At 39.4% G+C, this 25631-nt stretch overlaps 1 protein-coding gene across 1 annotated transcript in view; it reads left to right on the top strand.

The window, feature by feature from the left end:
- Positions 1–25631, top strand: part of SMARCC1 (SWI/SNF related, matrix associated, actin dependent regulator of chromatin subfamily c member 1) — a 173598-nt gene that overhangs the window by 17222 nt on the left and 130745 nt on the right. The window contains exons 4-7 of the mRNA XM_049639431.1: positions 11444–11529; positions 20144–20225; positions 21348–21440; positions 23724–23793. Coding sequence (XP_049495388.1) covers positions 11444–11529; positions 20144–20225; positions 21348–21440; positions 23724–23793 — 331 coding nt within the window. The remainder of the gene's footprint in view (positions 1–11443; positions 11530–20143; positions 20226–21347; positions 21441–23723; positions 23794–25631) is intronic.

Genomic DNA, 25631 nt, shown 5'->3' with positions numbered 1-25631 from the left:
GTGTTCTTACCTCCACCACAAGTAAAAATTCTTGTTTTTCTATAATCTCTTCAAGGCTCAGTGCATGTGCATACATAATATAGTGATAAAGATAGGTTAGAGCCAGTTTTGTAATCTGCTTTTTAAAAAATAGATTATAAGGGTCTATATTTAAAAACAACAAAGCTCTAAGACTTGGAGGACTACTATAAGGTCAAATCAGAGTCTAAAGTAGTGGAAGATTTTTTTTTGTTTAAAGATTTACTTATTCTTGAGAGAGAGAGCACAAGTGAGGAAGGGGCAGGGGGACAGAAGATCTAAGTGGGCTCTGCGGTGACAGCAGCAACCTTGATGTGCGGCTTGAACTCATGAGCCATGAGATCATGACCTGAGCCAAAGTTGGATGCTCAACCAACTGAGCCACACAGGTGCCCCAAGTAGCAGAAGATTTTGAATATGTTCATGAGATGTTCAAAATTTTCAACTTACCATTACTCTTAAAAAAATTAATGATTTCATTTGCAACTATAACCTGACTACACCCTGCCATTCCATTAACTACACCCTGCCATTCCATTAACTTCGGAGTGGAGAGACTACCGTTGGGAACGTGGAACTAGAAAGAAATCTTAAGTGTTTTATATGTATTGGAAGTTAGTTCTTTAAGTTTGTAGCTTAGACCTCTGTCTGATGAAAGTGGAATGTAAGTAACTAAGTGAAATGATGTGGGATATTTACTTTGTGGAGCAATCAATGATTTACTTTAATTTTGCTTTTCTTTATAGGGATCACCATGTTTGTATGCATCTCTAAAGAGAATCGTGTAGTCTTGGTGGTCTTTGAATTTTATAGGAATAGAATCATAAGGATTCCTCTGTGTTGTGAGCCTTGGAGGCAGTATTTGTAAACATGAAAAAACAAGTTGAGCCAAACATGAGGGAGACAGTCCAATTGAGCTGTTCAACCGTGTACCTGTAGATAGTACAATTTACTGTAGATAAAAGGATAAGTCTGAAACTAGTCCATTCTCTTCTCACCCTTGTAATTCATCTGCAAGGGCAGTGAGCCACTGATCTGGCATGACTGGTCAGAGCTCAGTGGACTGCAGAGTATGGGCTTTTAGAGCCAGGATCTGTATGCCAGGCTGAGGACATGCTGGGCCAGGTGTTGAACACAGCTCCAGAAAACTATAGGACCAGTATTAATGGCAGGCCTATAGTCCCATCCATACTGTGTGGATACACAAGTAGAAACCTTAGTTTAGTGGCATTGTATTTCTGATTTGTCTGGGTGATGCTTTGTTTATTTTTTACCTGTTTTTTTTCCCCCTTTGACTTTTTTTTTTCCCTTTTCTCTCTTTTCCCATAATGTTTATCTCTCTAGCTTTACTGAGGTATATGTCTGATTGATGTATTATAAATGGCACATATTTAAAATAATGATGAGTTCAAGGTAATGAACATTTCCATCACCCCCAAAAGTTTCCTTGTAAGCCATCTTCCACCCAGTCCTCTGGCAACCAGTGACACTACAGATTCATTTACAGCTTCATCAAAAAACATGTTTTTAAATATCTTTTTTTTTAATGTTTATTTTTGAGAGAGCACACACATGAGTGGGGGAAGGGCAGAGAGATAGGAAGACAGAGGATCCCAGGCAGGCTCCGTGCTGTCAGCACAGAGCCTGATGCGCAGCTCAAACCGTGAGACTGTGACCTGATCTGAAATCAAGAGTCTGACGTTTAACCGACTGAGCCACTGAGGCACCCCAGATTCAGGAAATTTATATAAGTAGAATCACATAATACACTTTTTTTGCCTCGGTTCTTTTACTCATCATAATGGATTTTGAGATGGGCGTTATCTGTGTTCTACGTATTATTTTCCCCTTTTTTTTTTTTGAGAGAAGATCGCGTGAGTGGGGGAGGGGGAGAGAGAGAATCCCAAGTAGGCTCCATGCTGTCAGCGCAGAGCCCAGTGTGGGACTCAATCTCACAGCCTGCAGAATCATGACCGGAGTTGAAATCAGGAGTCAGATGCTTAACTGACTCAGCCAGCCAGGTGCTCCAAATCACAGTTCATTTATCCCTTTACTGTTTAATGGACATTTGGGTTGTTTCCAGCATTGTAAGTAAAGCTGCCATCATTGTTAATGTTCACATCTTTTTGTGGACATGTTTTCATTTCTCCTAGGTAAATAATCTAGGAGTAGAACGTTTGGGTCATAGAATTGATAGCGTTCAACTTCTGAAGTAACTGCCATACTGTTTTCTCAAGTGGTTGTATCATTTTACATACCACCTGGCAGTGCATGAGAGTTCCAGTTCCTTTGTATTCTTGTCAACAGTGGGTATGATTAATCTTCATAATTTAAAAAAAAATTTTTTTTTAGTGTTTATTCATTTTTTTTTTTTTTTTTTTTTAATTTATTTTTGGGACAGAGAGAGACAGAGCATGAACGGGGGAGGGGCAGAGAGAGAGGGAGACACAGAATCGGAAACAGGCTCCAGGCTCCGAGCCATCAGCCCAGAGCCTGACTCGGGGCTCGAACTCACGGACCGCGAGATCGTGACCTGGCTGAAGTCGGACGCTTAACCGACTGCGCCACCCAGGCGCCCCATTGTTTATTCATTTTTGAGACATGGTGAGAGAGTGCGAGCAGGGGAGGGGCAGAGAGAGAGGGAGACACAGGAACTGAAGCAGGCTCTGGGTTCTTAGCTGTCAGCACAGAGCCCGATTCGGGGCTTGTACCCACGAACCGTGAGATTATGACCTGAGCTGCAGTCAGATGCTTAACTGACTGAGCCACCCATGGGGCCCCTTTCTCAATTTTTAAACAAATTTTAACTCCAGTGTAGTTAACATGCAGTGTTATATTAGTTTCAGGTGTACAATATACTGATTCAACAATTCTGTACATTACTCAGTGCTCATCATTATAAATGTACCTTAGTCCCCATCACCTGTTTCACCCCTCCCCCCCCCCCCCACCTCTCTAGTAACCATCAGTTCTCTGTAGTTAAGAGTCTGTTTCTTGGTTTGTCTCTCTCTTTCTCCCTCCCTCCCTCCCTTTTTTTCTTCTTTGTTTTGTTTCTTAAATTCTACTTATGAGTGAAATCATATATTTGTTTTTCTCTAACTTATTTTACTTAGCATAATAGTCTCTATCTCTATCCATGTCATTGCAAATGGCAACATTCTTTATCCGTTCATCTTTTGATGGACACTTGGGCTGCTTCCATAGTTTGGCTTTTGTAGGTAATGCTGCAGTAAACATAGGGGTGCATACATCCTTTCAGTGTTTTTGTCTTCTTTGGGTAAATACCCAATAGTGGAATTACTGGATCATAGGGTAGTTCTCTCTTTTTTTCAAGTTTATTTATTTGAGAGAGCATGTGAGTGCAAGCCAGGGAGGGGCAGAGAGAAAGAGCGAGAATCCCAAGTAGGTTCCATGCTGTCAGTGCAGAGCCAGATGCTGGCTCAAATTTACAAACCTTGAGGTTATGACTTGAGCGGAAATCAAGAGTCGGGACACTTAACTGACTGAGCTACCCAGGTGCCCCAGGGTAGTTCTACTTTTAACTTTTTAAAAAAATAAATTTATTTTTATTTAATTTTTAATTTTTTACAGAGAGTGAGGGGGAGAGGGGTAGAGAGGAAAGGAGAGAATCTTAAGCAGGCTCCATGCTCAGTATGGAGTTGGATCTCATGACCCTGAGATCATGACCTGAGCCAAAATCGAGTCAGATGCTTAACCAACTGCGCCACCCAGGCACCCCGTCGTTTTTACCTTTTTAAGGAAGCTCTATACTATTTAACATAGTGGCTGCACCAGTTTGCGTTCCCAACAGTGTGCATCCTCACCAACAATTGTTTCTCATTTTTTTTAAAAGGAGTTTTTCTTATGTGTCCTGTGTCAGAAATATTTATTGCAAATACCCTCTTGGTAGCTTATTTTTTTTTTCCCTCAGGATATTTTTGGGTGAACAGGGGTTCTTAGTTGTAGTATAGAGCAGATATCAGTAAACTTTTTCTGTAAAAGGCCAAATGGTAAATAGTTTTATCTGTAAAAGGTCAGATAGTAAATATGTAGTCTTTGCTGCAGCTTCTCATCTTTGCTCTTGTGTGAACATAGCCACAGACAATGAGCATGGACTTTTCTCCAATAAAACTTTATTTACATAAACAAAAGCAGGCTGGATTTGGCCTGTGGGCCACAGTTTGCCAATCCCTGACATAGAGTAATTTATGAGATTTTTTTTTTTTATGATTAATGCTTTTTATGCACCTCCCCCTTTTTTTTTTATTTGAGAGAGAGAGAGAGACTAGGGGAGAAGGGTGCAGAGAGAGAGAGGGGGGAGAGAGAGAGAGAGAGAGAGAGAGAGAGAATATCCCAAGCAGGCTCCATGCTTAGCATGGAGCCCAGGGCTTGATCTCCCAACCCGGCAATCATGACCTGAGTGAGCCAAAGTCAAGAGTGGGATACTCAACTGACTGAGCCACCTAAGTGCCCCTTTTTTAAAGAAATCTGTGCCTACTCCAAAGTCATAAATATATTTGTGTTTTCTTTTAGAAGCTTTATTGTCTTACCTTTCACCTTTACAACTGTAATCCATCTAGAATTGTTCTCTGCATTATGTGAGGTAGGGGTCAGCATTCCTTTTTTTTCTTTTAAACCTGTTCATCTCCAGCTGTGGCTCATATATTTTGGTGTGTGATGTTTTCACTGTCATTTAGTTCTAAACTATTTTCTTCTTCTTCTTTTTTTTTTTTTTTTTTTTTAATTTTTTAATGTGTAGGGGCACCTGGGTGGCTCAGTTGGTTAAGTGTGCGACTTTGGCTCAGGTCATGATCTCACGGTTTGTGGGTTCGAGCCCCACATCGGGCTCTGTGCTGACAGCTCAGAGTCTGGAGCCTGTTTCAAATTCCGTGTCTCCCTCTCTCTCTGCCCCTCCCCCACTCGTGCTCTGTCTCCCTCTGTCTCAAAAATAAACAAACATTAAAAAAAATTTAAATTTTTTAATGTGTATTTTTGAGAGAGAGTGCATGCGTTACGTGGCCGCAAGCAGGGGAGGGGCAGAGAGAGAGGAAGACAAAGAATCCGAAGCAGGCTCTGGGCTCTGAGCTGCCAGCACAGAGCCCGATGGGGGCTCGAACTCACAAACCATGAGATCATGACCTGAGCTTAAGTTGGACGCTTAACCGACTGACCCTCCCAGGCACCTCAGTTCTAAAGTATTTTCTAATTTGTTTTGATTTCTCTTTCAATCCTTGCATTATTATTTCAAAAGATAATTGGAATGATTGGTTTTTTCTTATTAAAATTTCTAATTTGATTACATTAAGAACGTAATATTTTTTGTAACTTACTAAGATTATTGATGTTGAAAAATCTGTCAGTCCAGTTTTTTGTTTTTGTTTTTGTTTTTAGGTACTCTCTTTCCCTATGGTTGTTTTTAAGATGTCTTTGTCTATACTGTTATGCAATTGTGTTATAGTGTTGAGGTGTAGGTTTTATTACATACTTTTAACATACCCCTCAAAATTGATATGCTTCTTGAAGCTAAGGGTTTAAGTCCTTAACAGTTTTAGGGAGCCTGGGTGTCTCCCTCTCTCTCTGCCCCTCCCTGTTCGTATTCTGCCTGTCTCTCTCAAAAATAAACATTAAAAAAAAAAAAAAGTCCTTCACAGTTTCTAAGAAATTTTAAACTTTACTCTTCTGTGTGTGGTTGTCTAGTCTATATAACCTGACAGGTGTGCTTTTACTTTCATTGCATGTTTATGTGCCAGAAGTTACATGTATTTATTTTTCAAATCTTTCTCTTCAGTGTTTTTAAAAAAAAATTTTTTTTTAAAGTTTATTTAGTTTTGAGAGAGACAGAGCACGAGTGGGGGAAAGGCAGAGAGAGAGGGACACAGAATATGAAGAAGGCTCCAGGGGGCGCCTGGGTGGCTCAGTTGGTTAAGTGTCAGGCTTCGGCTCAGGTCATGATCTCTTGGTTTGTGAGTTTGAACCCTGCGTCAGGCTCTGTGCTGATAGCTCAGAGCCTGGAGCCTGCTTCAGATTCTGTGTCTCTCCCATCTCTTGGCCCCTCCCCTGCTCATGCTCTGTGTCTCTCTGTCTCTCAATAATAAATAAACGTTAAAAAAAAAAAAAAAAAAAAAGAAGGTTCCAGGCTCCGAGCTGTCATCACAGAGCCTGATGTGGGGCTCGACCTCACGAACCGTGAGATCATGACTTGAGCCAAAGTTGGTTGCTTAGCCAACTAAGCCACCCAGGCACCCCTCTTTAGTGTTTTTAATCATTCTATATATTCCAGTTATACAAATCCTGTCATTTTGTTCTATTATCTGAAATACTAGGATTCTTCTTTTTTGTTGTTGATGTAAAGGAAAAAAAAGTTTTTGTGTATTTGAATTTTGGAATGTCAGCACTTCCTTCAGTGGAATTTTACCTGGGAATCCTGTTGGTCTGGGCTGAGAATTTCCTCTTTAAGGCACTTCAGAGGACCTGCTAAATTTAGGCCCAATTCTTATGTTAATTTGGTGTGGACTTCCTAACTGAGTGGTTAGTTAAGTTCCAAACTCAAATTGTCTTGAGATGGAAGCTTGTTATCCTCTTTGAATTTTGGCTGGCAGATATTTTTTTCCAATGTATGCTTTCCCTACTGATGCAACATTTTGATAGCCCTGCTTCTTCGTGTGTGTGGCGGATGATTGTTTTAGTTCTAATGTCCTCCCTTGCTTAGGTCTATTCCTGCACCATCATGTTGATGAATAGACCAGACCATGGTATTATGTGTGTGTGTTCTCCCTACCCATGTATACATCCTCCTCCTCCTCTTTTTTCCAGTTGTTAGCACTACCTTGTCTTTAATAAATAAGCCAAAGAAATAAGGACACTGTGGCACAGATTTTAAGCACTTCTAAGTATCGCAGTTAAATTTATCCTTTCTCCATTTCATCAGCTCAGCAGAATTTTTGGTGGACTATAATTAGGCAGGATGAGACCACTTACATACATCCAGAATAAGATTAGATTAAATTTCCCAGTTAGTTAACCAGAGATGGAACAGCTTATCAAAAGCAGTGTAGTCACATAGCTGGGAATAGAAGCAACCTATTAGAGCTGTCCTTGACCCCCAGTCTCTGATTGGGGTGTGTAGCTGCTGAGATAACTTACACAAAGTGGCATCTCGCTGGCTCTGGAAAGCTCAAGTTTGGGTATCCTCTTGTCCTTTTATTCTTTAAGTTTTTCAGCACTAATCAAGAGGAATTTACAATTAACAACTCATGCTTCTCTTGTGTTTGAATAACATCCAGTGTCATTGAGGGCAAGGCCTCTTCATTCAGGGTGGCGGTGGTTGGGATGAGGGTTGAGTGAGGAAATACAGTTAGGGTCCAGTAGGGGTGCCTGGGAATTCTCCTGTGTCTGCTTCCAGCTTTCCATCCCCTGACTCTGATCTGCTTTTTTACCCTGGTGATTTTGATACTGAGCTTATCATTAGAACCAGAATCCCAAATCCATTTCCATGCTAGCACTAGGAATCCTTGACGTGTGATGAGTGTCCCTTTTTGGGTTTTTTTGCCACACCTTTACAGATGTTTTCCTTTTTGTGCTTGTTACTGGAACTAGTGCCGTTGACAGGTTCCTGAGCTTCCCTCTTGCCCTTTATTCAGATGTTACTTCTGGAAAATTGGAAGTCTCAGTTTCTACTTCTTCAGTCATCACTTGTTCCTGTGGTGGTTGATAGAAGTTACTGTGTCTGTCGTAAGCATGTATCTGATAATAATGTTCTGGTCTGATCGATATGTAGCACAACTATGAACTTTTAAATGATCATAGTACACTTGAACTGTTGAGAAAAGTTTTATGGAGTACCTGCATTAGCAGGCACTTTGCTGAATACTGATGTTAAATATTTGAATAAGACACTGCTCCTGTCCTTAAGGACTTCATATTACAGATAAATCTAAAGAGCATTTTAGTCTAGTCTCTAGGGGTTCAGGGAAGGCTTAGGAGGAGAACTAATTTCATCCTACTCTTGAAGATACCTCCCAGCATATTATTCTCATTTAAGATGCCAAAACTACAAAATTGTAATAACTTGTGCATTTTCTCAGATAAATAACATGTTGTCAGTGATAAGAATTGCACCTGGATGTATTTAAGAATATGTAATGCAACATTTGGGATGTACTGGGAATTAATTGTGTTGGGCAAGATATTAGGAACTCCAACTCATGTATTTAAAAAGCAAAAGGATAACCAGAATGACTTGGAGGGCTTACTTGTTAGCTTAATTTGGGAGAGCTCATCTTAATGATTCTTCTTAATAGTTTTTATTTATTAAAAAATTTTTTTAATGTTTATTTTCGAGAGAGAGAGAGAGCACATGAATGAGGGAAGGACAGAGAGAGAGGGAGGGAGACAGAGAATCTGAAGCAGGCTCCATGCTGTCAGTGCAAAGCCCGATGTGGGGATTGAACCCTTGGACTGTGAGATTATGACTTGAGCTGATGTTGGACGCTCAATTGAATGAGACACCCAGGCACCCTGATAGTTTTTAAAGATGTTATTTAATTTTCACTGCAGTGAAAATATTTTAATTGTTTTTTAAAACATTTTTCAACTGCCATAGCATTTTTTTTTGCCATAGTATTTTATTTTTTTAATTTATTATTATTTTTTTAATGTTTGTTTATTTTTGAGAGAGAGAAAGAGACAGAATGCAAGCAGGGGAGGGGCAGAGAGAGAATGGGAGACACAGAATCTGAAACAGACTCCAGGCTCTGAGCTGTCGACACAGACCTGATTCGGGGCTCAAACTCACAAACCATGAGATCATGACCTGAGCTGAGGTCAGATTCTTAACCTACTGAGCCACCCATGCTCCCCTTAATTATTTTTAAAAAATGTTTATTCATTTTGAGAGAGAGGGCATGAGCGAGTATGGGGTAGGAGAAGGGAGAGAGGGAGAGAGACATTCCCAAGCAGGCTCTGCAATGGCAGCTCAAAGCCCAATGAAGAGCTCAATCCCACGAACCATTAGATCATAATAACCTGAGCTGACACCAAGAATCAGATGCTCAACTGACTGAGCCAACCAGGCACCCCTAAAATATTTTAATTGCTTTTAAGTGTGTAGTTCAGTGACATTATTATTATATTCACATTGTAGTCCAACAGTTGCTACCATCCATCTCCAGAACTTTGTCATTTTTCCAAATTGAAACTCTCTGGGGTGCCTGGTGCCTCAGTTGGTTAAGTGTCTGACTACGGCTCAGGTCATGATCTCATGGTTTGTGGCTTTGAGCCCCACGTTGGGCTTTGCACTGACAGCTTGGAGCCTGCTTTGGATTCTTGGTCTCCTTCTGTCTTTGCCCCTCCTCTGCTTGCACGTGCTCTCGCTCTCTCTCTCTCTCTCTCTCTCTCTCTCTCAAAACTAAATCAGTAAAATTAAGGAAAAAAAAGAGAAAGAAACTGTGTACTCATTAAATAGAAACTCCCAGGGGCACCTGGGCAGCTCAGTCGGTTAAGTGTCTGACTTCGGCTCAGGTCATGATCTCGCGGTTTGTGAGTTCGAGCCCCGCATCTGGCTCTGTGCTGACAGCTCAGAGCCTGAACCTGCTTGGGTTCTGTGTCTCTGTCTGCCCCTCCCCTGCTCATGCTCTGTCTCTCTCTGTCTCTCAATAATAAATAAACGTTAAGAAAAAATTTAAAAAAATTGTAACTCCTCATTCCTCCCTCTCCCCAACCCCTAGCAAACGCCATTCTGTTTTTTGTCTTCTTAATATTTGACATCATGCTGTTCTTTTTATTATATTATTTTGTAAGAATCATTTTCAAGGAAAAAATGCAGGGTGTATTTTTTTTCTATTTTAATGTATCTTTTAAAAAAAATGTTGGGGCGCCTGGGTGGCGCAGTCGGTTAAGCGTCCGACTTCAGCCAGGTCACGATCTCGCGGTCCGTGAGTTCGAGCCCCGCGTCGGGCTCTGGGCTGATGGCTCGGAGCCTGGAGCCTGTTTCAGATTCTGTGTCTCCCTCTCTCTCTGCCCGTCCCCCGTTCATGCTCTGTCTGTCTCTCTCTGTCCCAAAAATAAATAAAAAACGTTGAAAAAAAAAATTTAAAAAAAAAAATAAAAAAAATGTTTACCTATTTTGAGAGAGAGCAAACGGGAAGAGCAGAGAGAGGGAGTGAGAGAATCCCAAGCAATCTCCGTGCTGTCAGCTCATAGCCCAATGCGAGGCTCATACACACAAACTGAAATCATGACCTGAGCCGAAATCAAGAGTTAGATTTTTTAAAATTAAAAAAAATTTTTTTTAATGTTTTATTTATTCTCGAGCGAGAGACAGAGCACGAGTGGGGGAGGGGCAGAGCGAGAGAGGGACACAGAATCCAAAGCAGGCTCTAGGCTCTGAGCTGTCAGCACAGAGCCCGACGTGGGGCTCAAACTCACAAGCTGTGAGATCATGACCTGAGCCGAAGTTGGACACTTAACCGACTAAGCCACCCAGGCACCCCTGGAGTTAGATTCTTAACAGGAGCCACCTAGGTGCCTTTGCATGATGTATTTCTAATATTTTCATCTTACTAGCCTATTTGATGATCAGTTTATATGAAACTTTTACTTCCATAATATGGAAGTCATTCAGCATTTGAACTATTTGAGCTTTACTTTTATAATCCATAAAGTGCACCTCTCTGAAATTGTACAGATTTCAGCTATGGGTTTACATATAATTTATAGTTATACCATGTTTCAGTGGTCATTAAAATATTATAGCAAGAGTTCAGTTATAATTTTTGTATAATTTAAAGTCAGGAATTGGGGAAAAAAGTCTAACATATACTAATATTTTCTTATTCTATAGTAAAATTGTTGTTGGAAATTGTTACTAGAATTTTATAATTTTAAAAATCAGGTTTTAATTAATTAATGAAGTTTATTTTGAGAGCAAAAGAGTGAACAGTGGAGAGGCAGAGAGAGAGGATCCTAAGCAAGCTCCATACTGTCAGCTTAGAACTGATGCGGGGCTCAATCTCATGAACCATGAGATCATCACCTGAGCTGAAATTATTCAGGAGTTGGACGCTTAACCAACTGAGCCACCCAGGCACCCCAAAAAATCAGATTTTACATTTACTAACGGAATTTGTAGTATATCACTATTCTGTCCATTACTGTTTCCTGCTGAAACATTTTGCCTGTTGTAAATCTTGTTTTTCAGTGACTTTGCTTAAAGAATAAAATGTTAGTTGAATTAAAAAAATTTTTAATCCACTTTTGGGAAAATTTCTTTATAAAACCTTATTTGGTTCCAGGAATTATTTAAGGAAGTTATTAAGTTTGCAGTTGTTGATATCTTTTGCATTTATAAAACTTTGAATTCAGACATACTCAGAGTAATCTTGTCAGAACTTTTATTTTTCTCATGTGTAACTTGTATCATTTTTAGGCAAAATGTTTCATGGATTTCAAAGCTGGAGGCACCTTGTGTCACATTCTTGGGGCTGCTTACAAGTATAAAAATGAACAGGGATGGTAAGTTTTTGTGTTACTTTGTATGTTTTATGTGTTATTTAAGTTATTTAATGTTAAATCCTCTTCCTTCTTTGTGTGATGTTAGAGAATTTTATAAGCACATTATAATTTGCAAAGTGAAAGTTTTATCTGGTATTCGAATTTACTTTGTTCCTACATCCAGGAAAAATATCAGACAACTGTTGCACTTGTTAGGTAAGTTATTTCTCATGTATGGTTGTATCTATATAATAGATGAATGTGCACTGTTAGCAAATTTGAAGGTAGGCTCATTGTGAAATGTATGAACGTGTATTGTGAACTTAAGTTGTGCCGAAAGATAGTTTTTTTTTAATGTTTATGTATTTTTGAGAGACAGCGTGAGTAGGGGAGGGGAAGAGAGTGAGGGAGATGCAGAATCTGAAGCATGCTTTACGCTCTGAGCTGTCGGCACAGAACCCGATGTGAGGCTCGGACCCATGAGCTGTGAGGTCGTGACCTGAGCCGAAATCGGATGCCCAACCGACTGAGCCACCCAGGCACCCCCAAAAGATAGCAATGTTAACTGCTATGGTGAACGCTTTGCTGATGAACATTTCTTCAGAATGAGAGATGTGTAATGTGTGTCCTCAGGATAGGAATGAAAGGAAGCTGGCTCCGGAGCATGGTTACTAGGGCAGTGATGCAGCGAGGAGGGGAATTGCTGTTGCTTCTCCCTACATTCTTCTTTTTCCCTTTTCTCACACTGTCTCTCTGGTGCTTGCTTTCTTTTCTCTCTTGAACTCTGGGGTTTTTGCCATCTCTTTGTGGGAAGTTGAGCTGCTGAGACTAGTGAGTGTTTCAAGGTGATGGTTCTGAGTTAAGGAGGGTAGGGAGTCCTTTCTCTGGCAGAGGGTAAGGGGATGCTGGAGTATATAGACTCGAAGTCGTTTCGTGGTTTTAGTTGTGTTGTCTGTGCGCAGTTCAATCTTAGCATCTTTCCAGGAGGATACTCCTGTAAAGTTAAGCTAATCCGGTGTTTTACGGCTGGGAAATGTAAATAAGTGTCCACATCAACAAGTAGTACAAGTTTACAAGTAAATTATTTACAATAATTTGTATATCTGCCAAACTTTTTATGTATAGGTGGGTGTTTAATGGATACTGGTTAATTGATGAAACGAGCATGAGGGTGTTGTCATCGGAAGTAGCTTTCTGTTTTGCAGCTCTGCTTCTGGCTGTGGTACTGTAACTCTCACAGGGTGTTCCCGAGCTAGGACTGACAGCCTGTCTGACTGCTGTCATCCATGGTCTGTTCCCTACTGTTTGCTCTAGATTCCTAGATGGAACTCTCTTCTTAATTTCTTGATCAGCTTGTGTCCCAAATCCTGACCTGCACTCGAAGAGGACAGTCCCACAGTGAAATGACTTCTCCTAAGTCACATGTTACAGAACTTGCTTTGTGTGTCAGTATAGTAGAATACTTTTATGTGGAAGGATTTGAGGTGGTTTAGAAGGATATGTAAAATAAAATGTCCTTAAATTAAAAGAAGGTCCGAAAAAGAAGGAAAGGATAAAATTAAGAGACTTTAAGAGGAGTGAGGAATAAGAATTTTCCCAAAACTTTTACTCAGATCGTACCAAAATCTTCCCCTTTGGGGCGTAATTAGACACTTAACTGCAATGCACACCTTTCCCCACCTCCTGTGACTCACACACTTGCAGTGAATGGATCTCTTACACTCTGACAGTACATATTTTAGTAACCACCCACCCATTTGGAGTCTGAATGGCCTGTCAACTTGACAGTGCCTGAAGTTTCCTCACACACAGCATTAGCCCTGTGAACCTAGTTTGTGTCCTCTGGAACCTCACAGTCTGGCTCCAGAGTTTGCTCATTTCCTTCTTTCAGCCAAACACTCTGCCTCTTGTTTCTGTTTGGTTCTTTCTTGCTTCCTGCTGTCTTTTAGCTTTCAGTGATGTCCAGCTGGAGTATCATTTATGTGGTTGAGTGGAAACACCAGATAATTATTAGCATCTCTGTGAATAGACCACACAGATTAAGATTCCAGAGTGTTTGAGTTTGATCTTTCTGGGTGTCTGTTTTTGTTTGTTTGTTTATTGAGAGAGCAAATGCAAGCAGGGAGGGTTGGGGCTGGGGGGAGAATCTTAAGTAAGCTCCAAGGTAAGTGTGGAGCCTGATGCTGGGCTTGATGTCACAAACCGTGAGATCGCTATCTGAGTCGAAATCAAGAGTTAGACGTTTAACTGACTGAGCCACCCAGGTGTCCCAAAAGAGGTTATTGATTGAAAATGTTTTGTTTGTGTTTTGTTAGCTTTTTTTTTTTTTTACATGTTTATTTACTTTTTGAGAGAGAGAGAGAGAGAGAGAGAGAGAAAACAGAGCTTGAGCAGGGGAGGGGCAGAAATAGAGAGGGAGACACAGAATCTGAAGCAGGCTCCAGGCTTTGCACTATTAGCACAGAGCCTGATGCAGGGCTGGAACCCAGAACTGTGAGATCATGACCTGAGCTGAAGTTGGACGCTTAACCACCTGAGCCACCAGGTTCACCTGTTTTATTAGTTTTTTGTTTTTTTTTTTTTAATCTATTTTGAGAGAGAGAAAGTGCATACAGGCGAGTTGGGGAGGGGCGGGGCGGGGGAGGGGGAGCATTGCAGAGCCTGACCCGGGGCTCAATCCCACAAACTGAGATCATGACCTGAGCCAAAATCAAGGGTCAGATGCTTAACCAGCTGAGCCACTCAGGCGTCCTGTGTTTTATTAGTTTTGCTTGGCAGTAGTGAACTAGGCTTAGCATAAAGTTAAGGCTGTGTCTTAACTTTAGAAGTGGCCTTTTTTCCCCCTATGACATGATTTGCTGCTGACCTTCATTTCTTGCAGACAAGCTCAGACCTACTTTTCTTTCTACCTTAAGACTTGGTTGTTCAGCTTTTATCTCCCCCATACCCTAAAGTCTCCTTTTGATTTTTGTTTTTCAGATATTACCACAAAAAGTTAGTCTCTGCTAGTGGCTTTTAAACTTTAGGAATCCCTTGGAGTACTTTTTTTTTTTCCTTTTTTAAAAAAAATATTTATTTTTGGGAGAGGAAGAGTGTAAGCATGAGAGGAGGAGGGGCGGGGGGTGGTGGGGACAGAGGATCTGAAGTGGGCTCTGCTCTGACAGCAGTGAGCCTGACATGGTGCCTGTACCCATGAACTACGAGATCATGATATGAGCCAAAGTTGGACACTCAACTGACTCAGTCACCCACTGCACCAGAGTACTTTTAATTAATTATTATCTTTTAAGGTTTATTTTCATCAGAGAGAGAGAGAGCATGTGTGTGAGAGAGGGAAAGAGAGAGAAAGTGGGAGAGAGAGAATCCCGAGCAGGGGATTCTGATTGTCAGCACAGAGCCCCCTGCAGGGCTCGATCTCAGGAACCTTGAGATCATGACCTGTGCCGAAATCGAGAGTTGGATGCTTAACTCAGGCGACCCCACTTGAAATATCTTTAAAAAATACTGATGACTGGGCTTCATGACATACATTATTAACTACTAAGTGTGGTGTGAAAACTGAGAATCTGCGTTTTCAAAAAGCACTCTCTGTGGTCCTCAGGCCTTAACTTTGATACATGTTGGTCAGTGAGATTGTCATTTTAGCACAAACATGGTTTGGATCTTTTGTGAAGAATTATCCATTTTTAAAAAATTTAAATCCAAGTTAGTTAACATATAGTGTAATAATGATTTCAGGAATAGAATTTAGTGATTCATCACTTACATGTAACACCCAGTGCTCATCCTTAATGCTTGTCCTTAATGCCCATCACCCATTTCGCCCAGGCATCCTGTCTTGCCTTTTAGAAGTTTGCTTCGGAAGCCCTTCACACCCCTTTCGCAGGAGTTAAACTCATTCTCCAGGATCCATTGTTGATTATTTTTATTCAGACTGGATTTTCTGTATGTAGCTGAGAATGAGAAGAGAGCATCCCTGACTAGTCACAAGAGTCAGCAAAATGAGAGCAATACAGCTAATGAAGGCCCTTTAGACACAGTATGTAATGCTTCAGGTTGAAAGGCTGCTAGGAGACATTGCCCAGCAGATTGCCAGAGGAAAACAAAGCAGAAGACTCATTAATTATTAAATTCTCAGTGGACAGCTCGTATTTACAGTCCAAGTGACCAAAGGTTTTATTTATTATTTATTTTTTTACATGACCAAAGGTTTTAAAAGCTAGAGAGAAACGTGTTCATTTGTTGCCTTTTCTATAGGGCTGCATTAAGATTCAAAAAGTCTTTGTAGGGGGGTGCCTGGATGGCTGTCAGTAGACCACGCGACTTTTGGTGTCATGGTCATGGGTTCAAACCTCATGTTGAGTGTGGAGCCTGTTTAATTAAAAAACAAGCCCCAAAAGACTTTATAATTTTAGTTTTTTAGTTTGTATTTCTCTTGTGGGTAAGTTTGAGCATCTAGATTTCTATATTGTAAAAAGTAAAGCTTATTTAAATATTCTTGTTAATTTCAAAGTAAGATTAAATCTTTCAACTAAAGGTTATACCATATTTACCTGACTTCATTTCAGGTTTTTTTTTTTTAGTTAAAAAATTTTTTAAAAATATTTATTTGAGAGAGGGAGAGAGCGAGCAAGCGAGCATGAGCTAGGGAGAGGGGCACAGCGACAGAGAGAAGACCCTAAATAAGGTCCACACTTAGCATGGAGCCTGATGCGGGGCTTGATCTTCCAACCATGAGATCATGATCTGAGATGAAATCAAGAGTCGGATGCCTGACTGACTAAGCCACCCAGGTGCCCCAAATACCTCTTTTGCTTACATAGCATGCTGCTGAATCAGGAAAGCTTTCATCTGTCATGTTATTAAGTCATTGTCTGGCAAACCATTTGAGTTATTTATTGTAGAAAATATTATTTATTGTGGAAAATATAAACTATATGTAAAAGCAGAGAGAATAATACAGTGAATTGTCATTTACTTTCATCTCCTTTATATAATTTCATCTAGATATATTAGTAATTTCTGTGCCCAACGTGGGGCTTGAACTCATGACCCCAAGATCAAGAGTCACATGCTTTACTGACTAAGCCAGCCAGGTGCCCTTATTAAAAAGCATAGGATTGGTTTATTTTTTTATTTTTTTTAGTGTTTATTTATTTTTGAGAGAGAGACAGAGTGCAAGTGGGGGGAGTGGCAAAGAGAGAGGGAGACACAGGATCGGAAACAGGCTCCAGACTCCCAAGCTGTCAGCACAGAGTCCAATGTGGGGCTCAAACTCATGAACTAGGAGATAATGACCTGAGCCGAAGTTGGACGCTTAAACCGACTGAGCCACCCAGACACCCAAATGTAGGACTTTTTTGAAGGGCATAATAATGTACTGTTATCAACTAAGAAAATTATCAATAATTTTTCAGTGTTATAGGGGCACCTGGGTGGCTAAGTCAGTTAAACAACCGACTCCTGGTTTTGGCTCAGGTCATGATCTCGTGGTTTGTGACTTCAAGCCCTGCATTCGGCTTCACACTGACAGTATGGAGCCTGCTTGAAATTCTCTCTCTCCCTCTCTCTCTGCCCCTCCCCTTCTTGCTCTTTCTGTCTCTCTATCAAAATAAATAAGCTTAAAAAAAAATTTTCAGTGTTATTAAATACCCCCTTAGTGTTCAAGTTTCCCTGATTATCTCATGGATGGTATTCAAACAAGAGTCATATATGGCATTTGGTTGATATGACTAAGTCTCTTTAAGAAAATTAATAGTTTTCCATTTGCTCTTATCCTTCCAAGTTTTTTTCTTATAGAATGTTCTGTATTCTAAATTTTGCTGATATGTCCCTAGTTTATTATTTACCATAGTCTTTCTAAATTTCTAGAAATGTGGTAGTTAGAAGCTTAGTCTGATTTTTTTTTGTTTTGTTTTTGGCAACAGTACTTCATAGACACTGTGGTGTTCCTTTCTCTGGAGACATATAGTATCTTGTTTCTGCTTTAATAGACAGAAGCTGATGTTCAGTGCCTAGAATCATGCTATCATTACAATGTTATTAAGTGGTAGTGTTCATATTTTGAAAAAAAAAATAGAAAAGAGATATTGTAGGGGTGCCTGAATGGCTCAGTCGGTTAAGTGTCTGACTTCGGCTCAGGTCATGATCTCGTGGTTCACAAGTTCGAGCCCTGTGTGGGACTCTGTGTTGACAGCTCAGAGCCTGGAGCCTGGTTCAGATTCTTTGTCTCCCTTTTTCTCTGCCCCCTCCCCCACTCATATTCTCTCTCTCTCTCTCTCTCTCTCTCTCTCTCTCTCTCTCTAAGATAAAACACTTAAAAAATTTTTTAAAGGTAGATATTATAATGTATAGACACAGCTCCTTATTTTTTAGTAATTTTTTGTAAGACTGTTATTCTCATTCCTTCTTCACTTACTAGCTGGAATACTGAGAAATTTAACTCACCAATAATCAGAAAGCTAGAATAAATTCTTGATTCTTCCTCTATTACCAGATGCATTTAGCTTTTCATCTTCATTTGCAGGTAAATCCAGGCAACCCTATTTTAATCTGTTTAACGGCTACTTTCAAACTATTTCTCAGATTTCTAGGAGAGATAATTTCCTTTAGCCTCATTTATTTCTTAAATTTTTCTGTTTTTTAGCATTTATTTTTTGAGAGGCAGAGATCAAGCATGAGCGGAGGCGGGGGGGACAGAGAGAGAGGGTGTCCGAGATTCCAAAGCAGGCTCCAGTCTCTGAGCTGTCTGCACAGAGCCCGACGCGGGGCTTGAACTCACGAACCATGAGATCATGACCTGAGCCGAAGTCGGACACTTAACCGACTGAGCCACCCAGGTGCATCAGCCTCATTTATTTATTTAGTAAGGAAGCAGTTTATGAATAACGAAATGGGTTAAGTAAGCCACTCTGAAGTGAGACATTTTTAGACATAGTTCTTTTGTTATCAGAAGCCTATTTGTGACCCCTTCTTTAGAAAGGGGAGACACTCACACGTCTCTCCTTTTGTTTTGCTGAAAGAACCCCTGTCTGCTCTAATAGGGTTGTCCTAATTAGTCGTGTGTTTTTCTTTTGTTCTGCCAGTTAATGGAAATTGCTTGGAAGAGGTTAGGGAAGGAGAATACTAAACAACTCCAAAAATGGAGTTTAAGAAAAAGTTCTGTGTACCAAGGTTAAATCAAGATATAGTTACTTGGGACAAAGGTCCCTCTTACATGTAAATGCCATTTTTGAAGCTGCAACTACTTCTATTCTGAATTACCTGTTTCTGGGCTTTAGTGGACACTTTGCTTAATTTCCGAATTGGAATTCTTCAGGAAACATTTCAGTCTTGTCCTAGCACACTAATGAAAAAGTCATAATAAATATTAGACCTTAGTCATAATAAAAATTTCCTGAATGGTTTGCTTTATAAAGCCACACATTCTGTTAGCCAGTAAGGATACATAGGACAATTTTCAAAAAACCTGGTCTTTGCTCTGAAGGCATCAAATGAGATGTCTTACAAACAAGATGATTCTGTTGTGGGCCTGTAACAGCAGTGTGCACAGGATATATTAGGAACATGACAGAAGACAGGAATAACTTCGTAGGGAAAATGGCTTGTGATAGGCCCTGGAGGTGATAGTATCAGGTCCATGGAGTAGGTAGTGACATCCAAGAAAGGCTGCAGAGTGGGGAAAAATGGTTGGAAGTGTGGGGAGCATTTCCAGGATAAAACAGGATGATCTGAGAGAGCATGAGCTCTAGATGCAGATTGCCTAATCCTAGCTAGCACATGGTAGTAATGATTTAAGAATGTTATAACCGTAGTTTAACATTGATTAATCACTTAGAGACTAAGCATAAATACTGTCTCAAGCCCTTAGCATGTATACCTAATTTAACCTTCACAAAAACCTTATGGGCCATTGTTATTCATGAAGAAATTGATCCTTGGATTAGTAAATCACTCCAGACTACATAAATAAAAATGGGGTCAGGATTAGAACCCAAAGCAGTTTGACTCCACAGTGCACACGCTCTCAATCACTGAGCAAAATTAAAGTTAGTGTTGAATAAAAAATAGGGAAAAAGAAACATTCAGATTTGTAAAAATTGAATCATGTGGAAGTGACTGAGAATAGGCAGACAATAGCAGAATGTTATGCTTGGGTACTTACATAAAAAGACATCAAGAAAAGAGAAAAGGTAAATAGATGAATTTTACCACATTTAGGGCAATAGTAGGCTCAAAGAGAGCACAGACACTGTTGAATTTGAACAAATGACTTTGAAGCACATATAAAGTAGATAAACTTTCCTTACACTTAAAGAATGGTATAGTAGTTCACTGTCTTTAGATCTGTGGGTTCCTATTCTTTATGGTGTAAAATATTTTAGATTTAAGGGTAATGGGATACTTCATGGAATTAGTACTTCATTTTGACTGGAGTGGATCTTAATGTCACAACATTTAATATTTTATGATGTTGACCTTGCTTTCTTACACTACTGAGAAAATACCCTCATATGGTTTTAGAGTGCTATTTTAATTTCTGAATCTTTGCAAATTTGTTTTTGTTGAGTGCTAAAACTAAGTTTTCACTTTTGTTTAAGGTAGAGAACAAATTAATGATTTTCTTCTCTTTTAGGCGTAGGTTTGATCTACAGAATCCATCTCGAATGGATCGTAACGTTGAAATGTTTATGAATATTGAAAAAACATTGGTGCAGGTAACTCAGGAAGTTAAATTATTAAAATTTTTTTCCTTTAATATACTTTCAGTTCTGTGATTGGCTTTATTGGATTGCCAAAAGATCAAAGGAAGAAAAAATTTCTGAAATCTATTGTTCCATTATTTTTATGGGTTTTGGGGGATTAGAGCTATAAAATATGACTAAAACTTGTCATTTATAGAATATTGATCCTAAACTTCTGACAAAAGAATCTATGGTATTTTCTTTATTTCAACTAATCCATTATTTGAATCTCTTTCATATTTAACATAAACACTCTCAATCTACTGGTCACTCATTTATACAGCCCTTTTCTTTGGATATGTTTCATGGTTGTGCCATTAATATAGATCTTATTTCCCCAAGTGGATATAACATGGAAGAGAGAACACTTAATTTTCTTCTTTTCTTTCCTAATATTTTTATTGATTGGTAGTTTTTAATGATCACTGAACTGAATTAGCCTTCCTGGGGAAAAGCAGCTGGCAAGCATTCGCTAGGTATTATTAGAAACTTAATGCCTGAAACTTGTCTCACAGATGAAATAACTGTTTTTTGGTTAGTACGTTGATTTTTGGTGATGATTTGAGGAGTTAAAATATGCATGTTGTAATCACTGCTATTTGTAAGGTTAGAAATGGGAAAAAGAGCTATAATCTATAGCCTTTGTTTTTTAAGTAACTTATACGATGAGCCAAAATGGACATCTCCCCCTGAGCCCTACCCCCCCCCCCCCCACCAGTTAAAGGTGTAGGTGGAAACTCTACATTAGATTTGGGCTGTTAACGTCAGTTCAGGTAAGATTGGCTATAGGAGTACCAATATGTCAGGGTGGTACCTTAATGAAAAATATGATGAATTTCTTTAGGTTGTGATTCCCAACATTTTTTGTCTGAGTGTACTTAGCTGCAGAGAAAGGATCTGGGGATAACATTAAGTGGCCTGCTGAACACTTAGCTTTTATATTGAGATGAGACTTCTGCAGTCTATTTTAAAAAACATCTTCCTATTTTAAGCACTGTGGCTTTGAATGTCAATTTTTGCCATTAGGGAATTCATGAGTAATGTGATATCATTTCAAAACCAAGAGAATTGCAAAATCTCTTTTTTCTTCCTCAGAGCAATTGTCTGACCAGACCCAGCATCTACCTCATTCCAGACATTGATCTGAAGTTGGCTAACAAATTGAAAGATATCATCAAACGACATCAGGTAATAGACATGATCATTTCAGAAAAGTGTGTAGTAGTAAGCTTCTTATAAATCTCAATTATAATGTCTTTTAGTTTCTGTATGTGTCTGCTTTAAATGAGTTATCTCTTTTTGGTTCTTACAGTACCAAGTTTTTTTCTCTTCCACTCACCTCTAATTCTTAGCCTAGACTAGCATTTTCCTATTTAACATTATTGAGGTACAGTTGACACATAACATTGTGGAAGTTTAAGGTGTACCATGTGGTGATTTGATGCACATGTATATCCAAGATTAGCATTTAATAGTCATTGGTAGGGAGTTATTATAGTCTTATTGTGAAATGTGCTTATGTAATTTAAAGAGACTGTGGTCTGAATCACAGAGTAGGAGTTGATGACATAGTTGTTGGTAGGATATCAAATATTGTTTCCAGTAAACCTGTCTTCCCTCATTGCCTGCCCCTTTGATATGTGTTGTATTTATATATGCGAACTGGAAAATTCTGTTTTCCTCATAAGCTTACTTTGTTTTGATTCACACGTACCAGTGCTATCTTCGGACATCTTTCTCTCCCTCCTTGAGCCTCATGTTAGGTTGAGACCTAGGGTATTTACTGCATGTAGGTTTGTGACTACACATGGCTGAACTGTAAGCAAACCCTTATCATGGTAAACTAGCTGAGGACAACCAGATGCTGTTTCCAAAACAACATTTGAGTGACAAAGTGTTACTAATCCTTAGGGTTAGTTGAGAAGCCTCCTGAAATAATCTTTCTTCTTTCTGCTGCAAGAAAGATTGCCAGTGGAATTATGTTTCAGTAATTAGTAAAATATCTTCTGAGTTCCTAAAGCAAGGATGTCTTTTTAAAAAATTTTTAAACATTTTTAAGACTCTTGGTTCATATTGTCTATTCCAGTTTTTCTAATATTTATTAATTTTTGAGAGAGAGAGAGAGAGAGAGAGAGAGAGAGAGAGAGAGAGACCATGAGTAGGGGAGGAGCAGAGAGAGAGGGAGACAGAGAATCCAAAGGAGGCTCCAGGCTCTGAGCTGTCAGCACAGAGCCCGATGTGAGGCTTGAACTCACAAGCTGTGAGATCATGACCTGACCTAAAGTCAGATGCTTAACTGACTGAGCCACCCAGGCGGCCCTGAAGTAAGGATTTCTAATATTGCTTACATTTGGAGATTTACTATGGTCCTTACATATACTGACCCTACTGTCTCAAGTCTGGTTGCTCTTCTCACTTAACATTAGGATTTGGAACAAGTCACTTAATCTTCATTTCTCTTCTGGACTATTCATTGGAGTGGCTGTCAAATGTAGTTTATTTAAAAGTTTTATTTATTATTGAGAGAAAGCAACACACGAGTGAGCAGGGGAGTAGCAGAGAGAGAGAGAGGGGGTCAGGGGATTCAAAGTAGACTCTTCTGACAGCAGAGAGCCTGATGCAGGGTTTGAACTTACAAGCTGTGAAATCATGACCTGAGCTGAAGTCAGATGCTTAACCAGCTGAGCCATCCAGGTGCCCCAAGTGTAGTTTAATTACATGTAGAATGTTAGAAGGCAAAAATGGAACAAGTTAGCCTGTTGGCTATTGCCTTCAAGCTGGAATTAGCTATATTCTTCTTGCTACCAGGTCATCCTGGAAGAAACTTACGTATTTTCCTACAGTTGATACTGAACATTCAGTTGCTGTTTTTCTTCAGAAATCTGGTTGGCTTCGTGATTGTTCACTAGGGATAACCTCTAGAGAGATGTAAAAATCTCCCTGGTTTCATAGAGTCTTACAGAAGAGACCTTAAGCTAATGATATCATTGAATACTGATGATTAATCTTTTGTTCTGACATTCAGAATGCATCAGCAACTCCATTGTTTGAGTACCTGTCACCAGTCTTTGCTAAATTGCAACAAAATCTTATGAAATACGTATTATTACCACTGTATGTCACAGAAGACACTGAAGCACAAAAAAAACTTAGGATTTTTGATGACTTTGGAGTGACTTTTAGAATTAGAAGTACTCATACTCCTGGTAAGATTACCTAGAGAGAGATAGGGAATTAGCCAAGAGGCACTTGCATGATTTTTCTATACAATATAAACTGTGTCTGTAGATAATTTATGTGTTTTTGTTTTTATTAACAATTATCCTTTTCCTGGACTAAAAATAATAAAAATATTACAGTCTTAAAACACAGAGTAATGTCTTGGAGATTCTCAGGCAGGTTACATCTGGCGTTGCATACTTTGTTAGCCATGTGCTTTACTCTTATGTTGCTTATTCATTTGTTTTCCAGGGGACATTTACTGATGAGAAGTCAAAGGCTTCCCACCACATTTATCCATATCCTTCCTCTCAAGAGGATGGTAAGTTCATTGTTGGTTGTGAACTCGTTTCACTAGATTTTAAATTTTATCAGATTTATTTAAACGATATAACCCATGTTTTGCAGAAGAGACTTGCAGTACTAAGTAACTTATACAGATTATTTAAATGTAGTTTTCTGGTTTTTTGCTGAATTGGCTAATAAGCAAACTAATTCTGTGATGTCCAACTTTCTAATCATTGGACTTTTATTTATTTCTTTGTTGGTTATATTATCTGGGTGTTAAGTTTAGACATGCTTTATGTATTAACTTTGTTAATGTTTGCTATGTTGCTTGTGTTCTCAAAATTAAGAGACATTGCAAAATGAAAGAACATCTCTGGGGAAGATGGGCTTAGTGGCTGTCTGAACAAGGCCTACTATATTTTAGTTTGGTGAATGTAAAATGGTTCAGATTCTGAACTTTTACTTCTGCTATCCTGAAAGTTGATTTTGTTAGTGGCCTGAGTTGTATAGAGCTATGGAAACTGATTTGTTGAGAAAGAAAATATGAATTAATAAGTTAACCACATTAATTTGAGAAACCCATCTCTTATAGGGCTCAAGTCTTCTGGTTAATATAACCTATCCCTGTAGGACATCTATATAAGAAACCAAATTATGTCAGGTTTGAGTTGTTAATTGCCCCATGCTCAGTACTTTTTCTTGACCAGTGCAATTGTGCTAGAAGTCAGGAACAAAAAGATTACCAGACAATCCCTATATGTTTGAAAATTAAGAAACGCATTGCCAAGTAATCCATGGGGCAAAGAAGAAATTACAATGGAAGTAGAAAATCTTCAGAATTAAATGATTATGAAATGAGTAATAAAGTGCAAGAACATTCTGTTGGATGCAGCTGAAGCTGTGTCCAGAGAGAAATGTATGTTTTTAAATGTGTATGTTAGGAGGGCACCTGGGTGGCTCAGTCTTTCAAGCATCTCTCTCTCTCTCTTTTTTTAAAATTAATTAATTTTAATGTTTGTTTATTTTTGAGAAGAGAGAAAGACAAAGTACAAGCCGGGGAGGAGGGCAGAGAGAGGGAGACACAGAATCCAAAGCAGGCTCCAGGCTCTAAGCTGTCAGCACAGAGCCCATTGCGGGGGATTGAACCCACAAGCTGTGAGATCCTAACCTGAGCCAAAGTTGGACGCTTAACTGACTGAGCCACTCAGGCGCCCCTTAAGCATCCGCCTTTTGATTTTGGCTTAGGTCATACATCATCTCACAGTTTGCGAGATGGGACCCTGCATCGGGCTCTGCGTTGATAGAGTGGAGCCTGCTTGGGATTCTCTCTCTCCCCCTCTCTCTCTGCCCTTCCCCATCTTGTGCTCTTGTGCTGTCTGTCTGTCTCTCTCTCTCTCTCTCTCTCTCTCTCTATCTCTATCTCTATCTCTATCTCTCTCAAATAAACATTTTTTAAAAAAATGTTTATTTATATTTGGGAGAGCACAAGCAAGGGAGGGGCAGAGAGAGGGGGACAGAGGATCCGAAGCGGGCTTTGCACTGACAGCAGTAAGCCTGATGTGGGGCTTGAACTCAAACTGTGGGGTCATGACCTGAGCCAAAGTTGGAGGCTCAACCATCTGAGCCACCCAGGTGCTCCAGTAAATAAACATTTTTTAAAAGTTGTATATTAGGAAAGAAAGACTGAAAAATCGGTGGTGCACACATCTTTCTTATGAAATTGGAAAAATAATAGCAAATTAACCTAAAGAAAGAAGGAAATAATTACAGACAAAACTTAATGATGTGGAAAATAAACAGCAAGGCTTGCTCAGCAGTGTCAGAAATGGCTCTCAGAAAAGATCAATGAGGCTATTGCAATTGTTCTGCAAA

Source organism: Panthera uncia, chromosome A2 (assembly GCF_023721935.1).
Source record: "Panthera uncia isolate 11264 chromosome A2, Puncia_PCG_1.0, whole genome shotgun sequence".
Lineage (NCBI taxonomy): Eukaryota > Metazoa > Chordata > Mammalia > Carnivora > Felidae > Panthera > Panthera uncia.
This window is presented reverse-complemented; position numbering and strand designations above follow the sequence as displayed.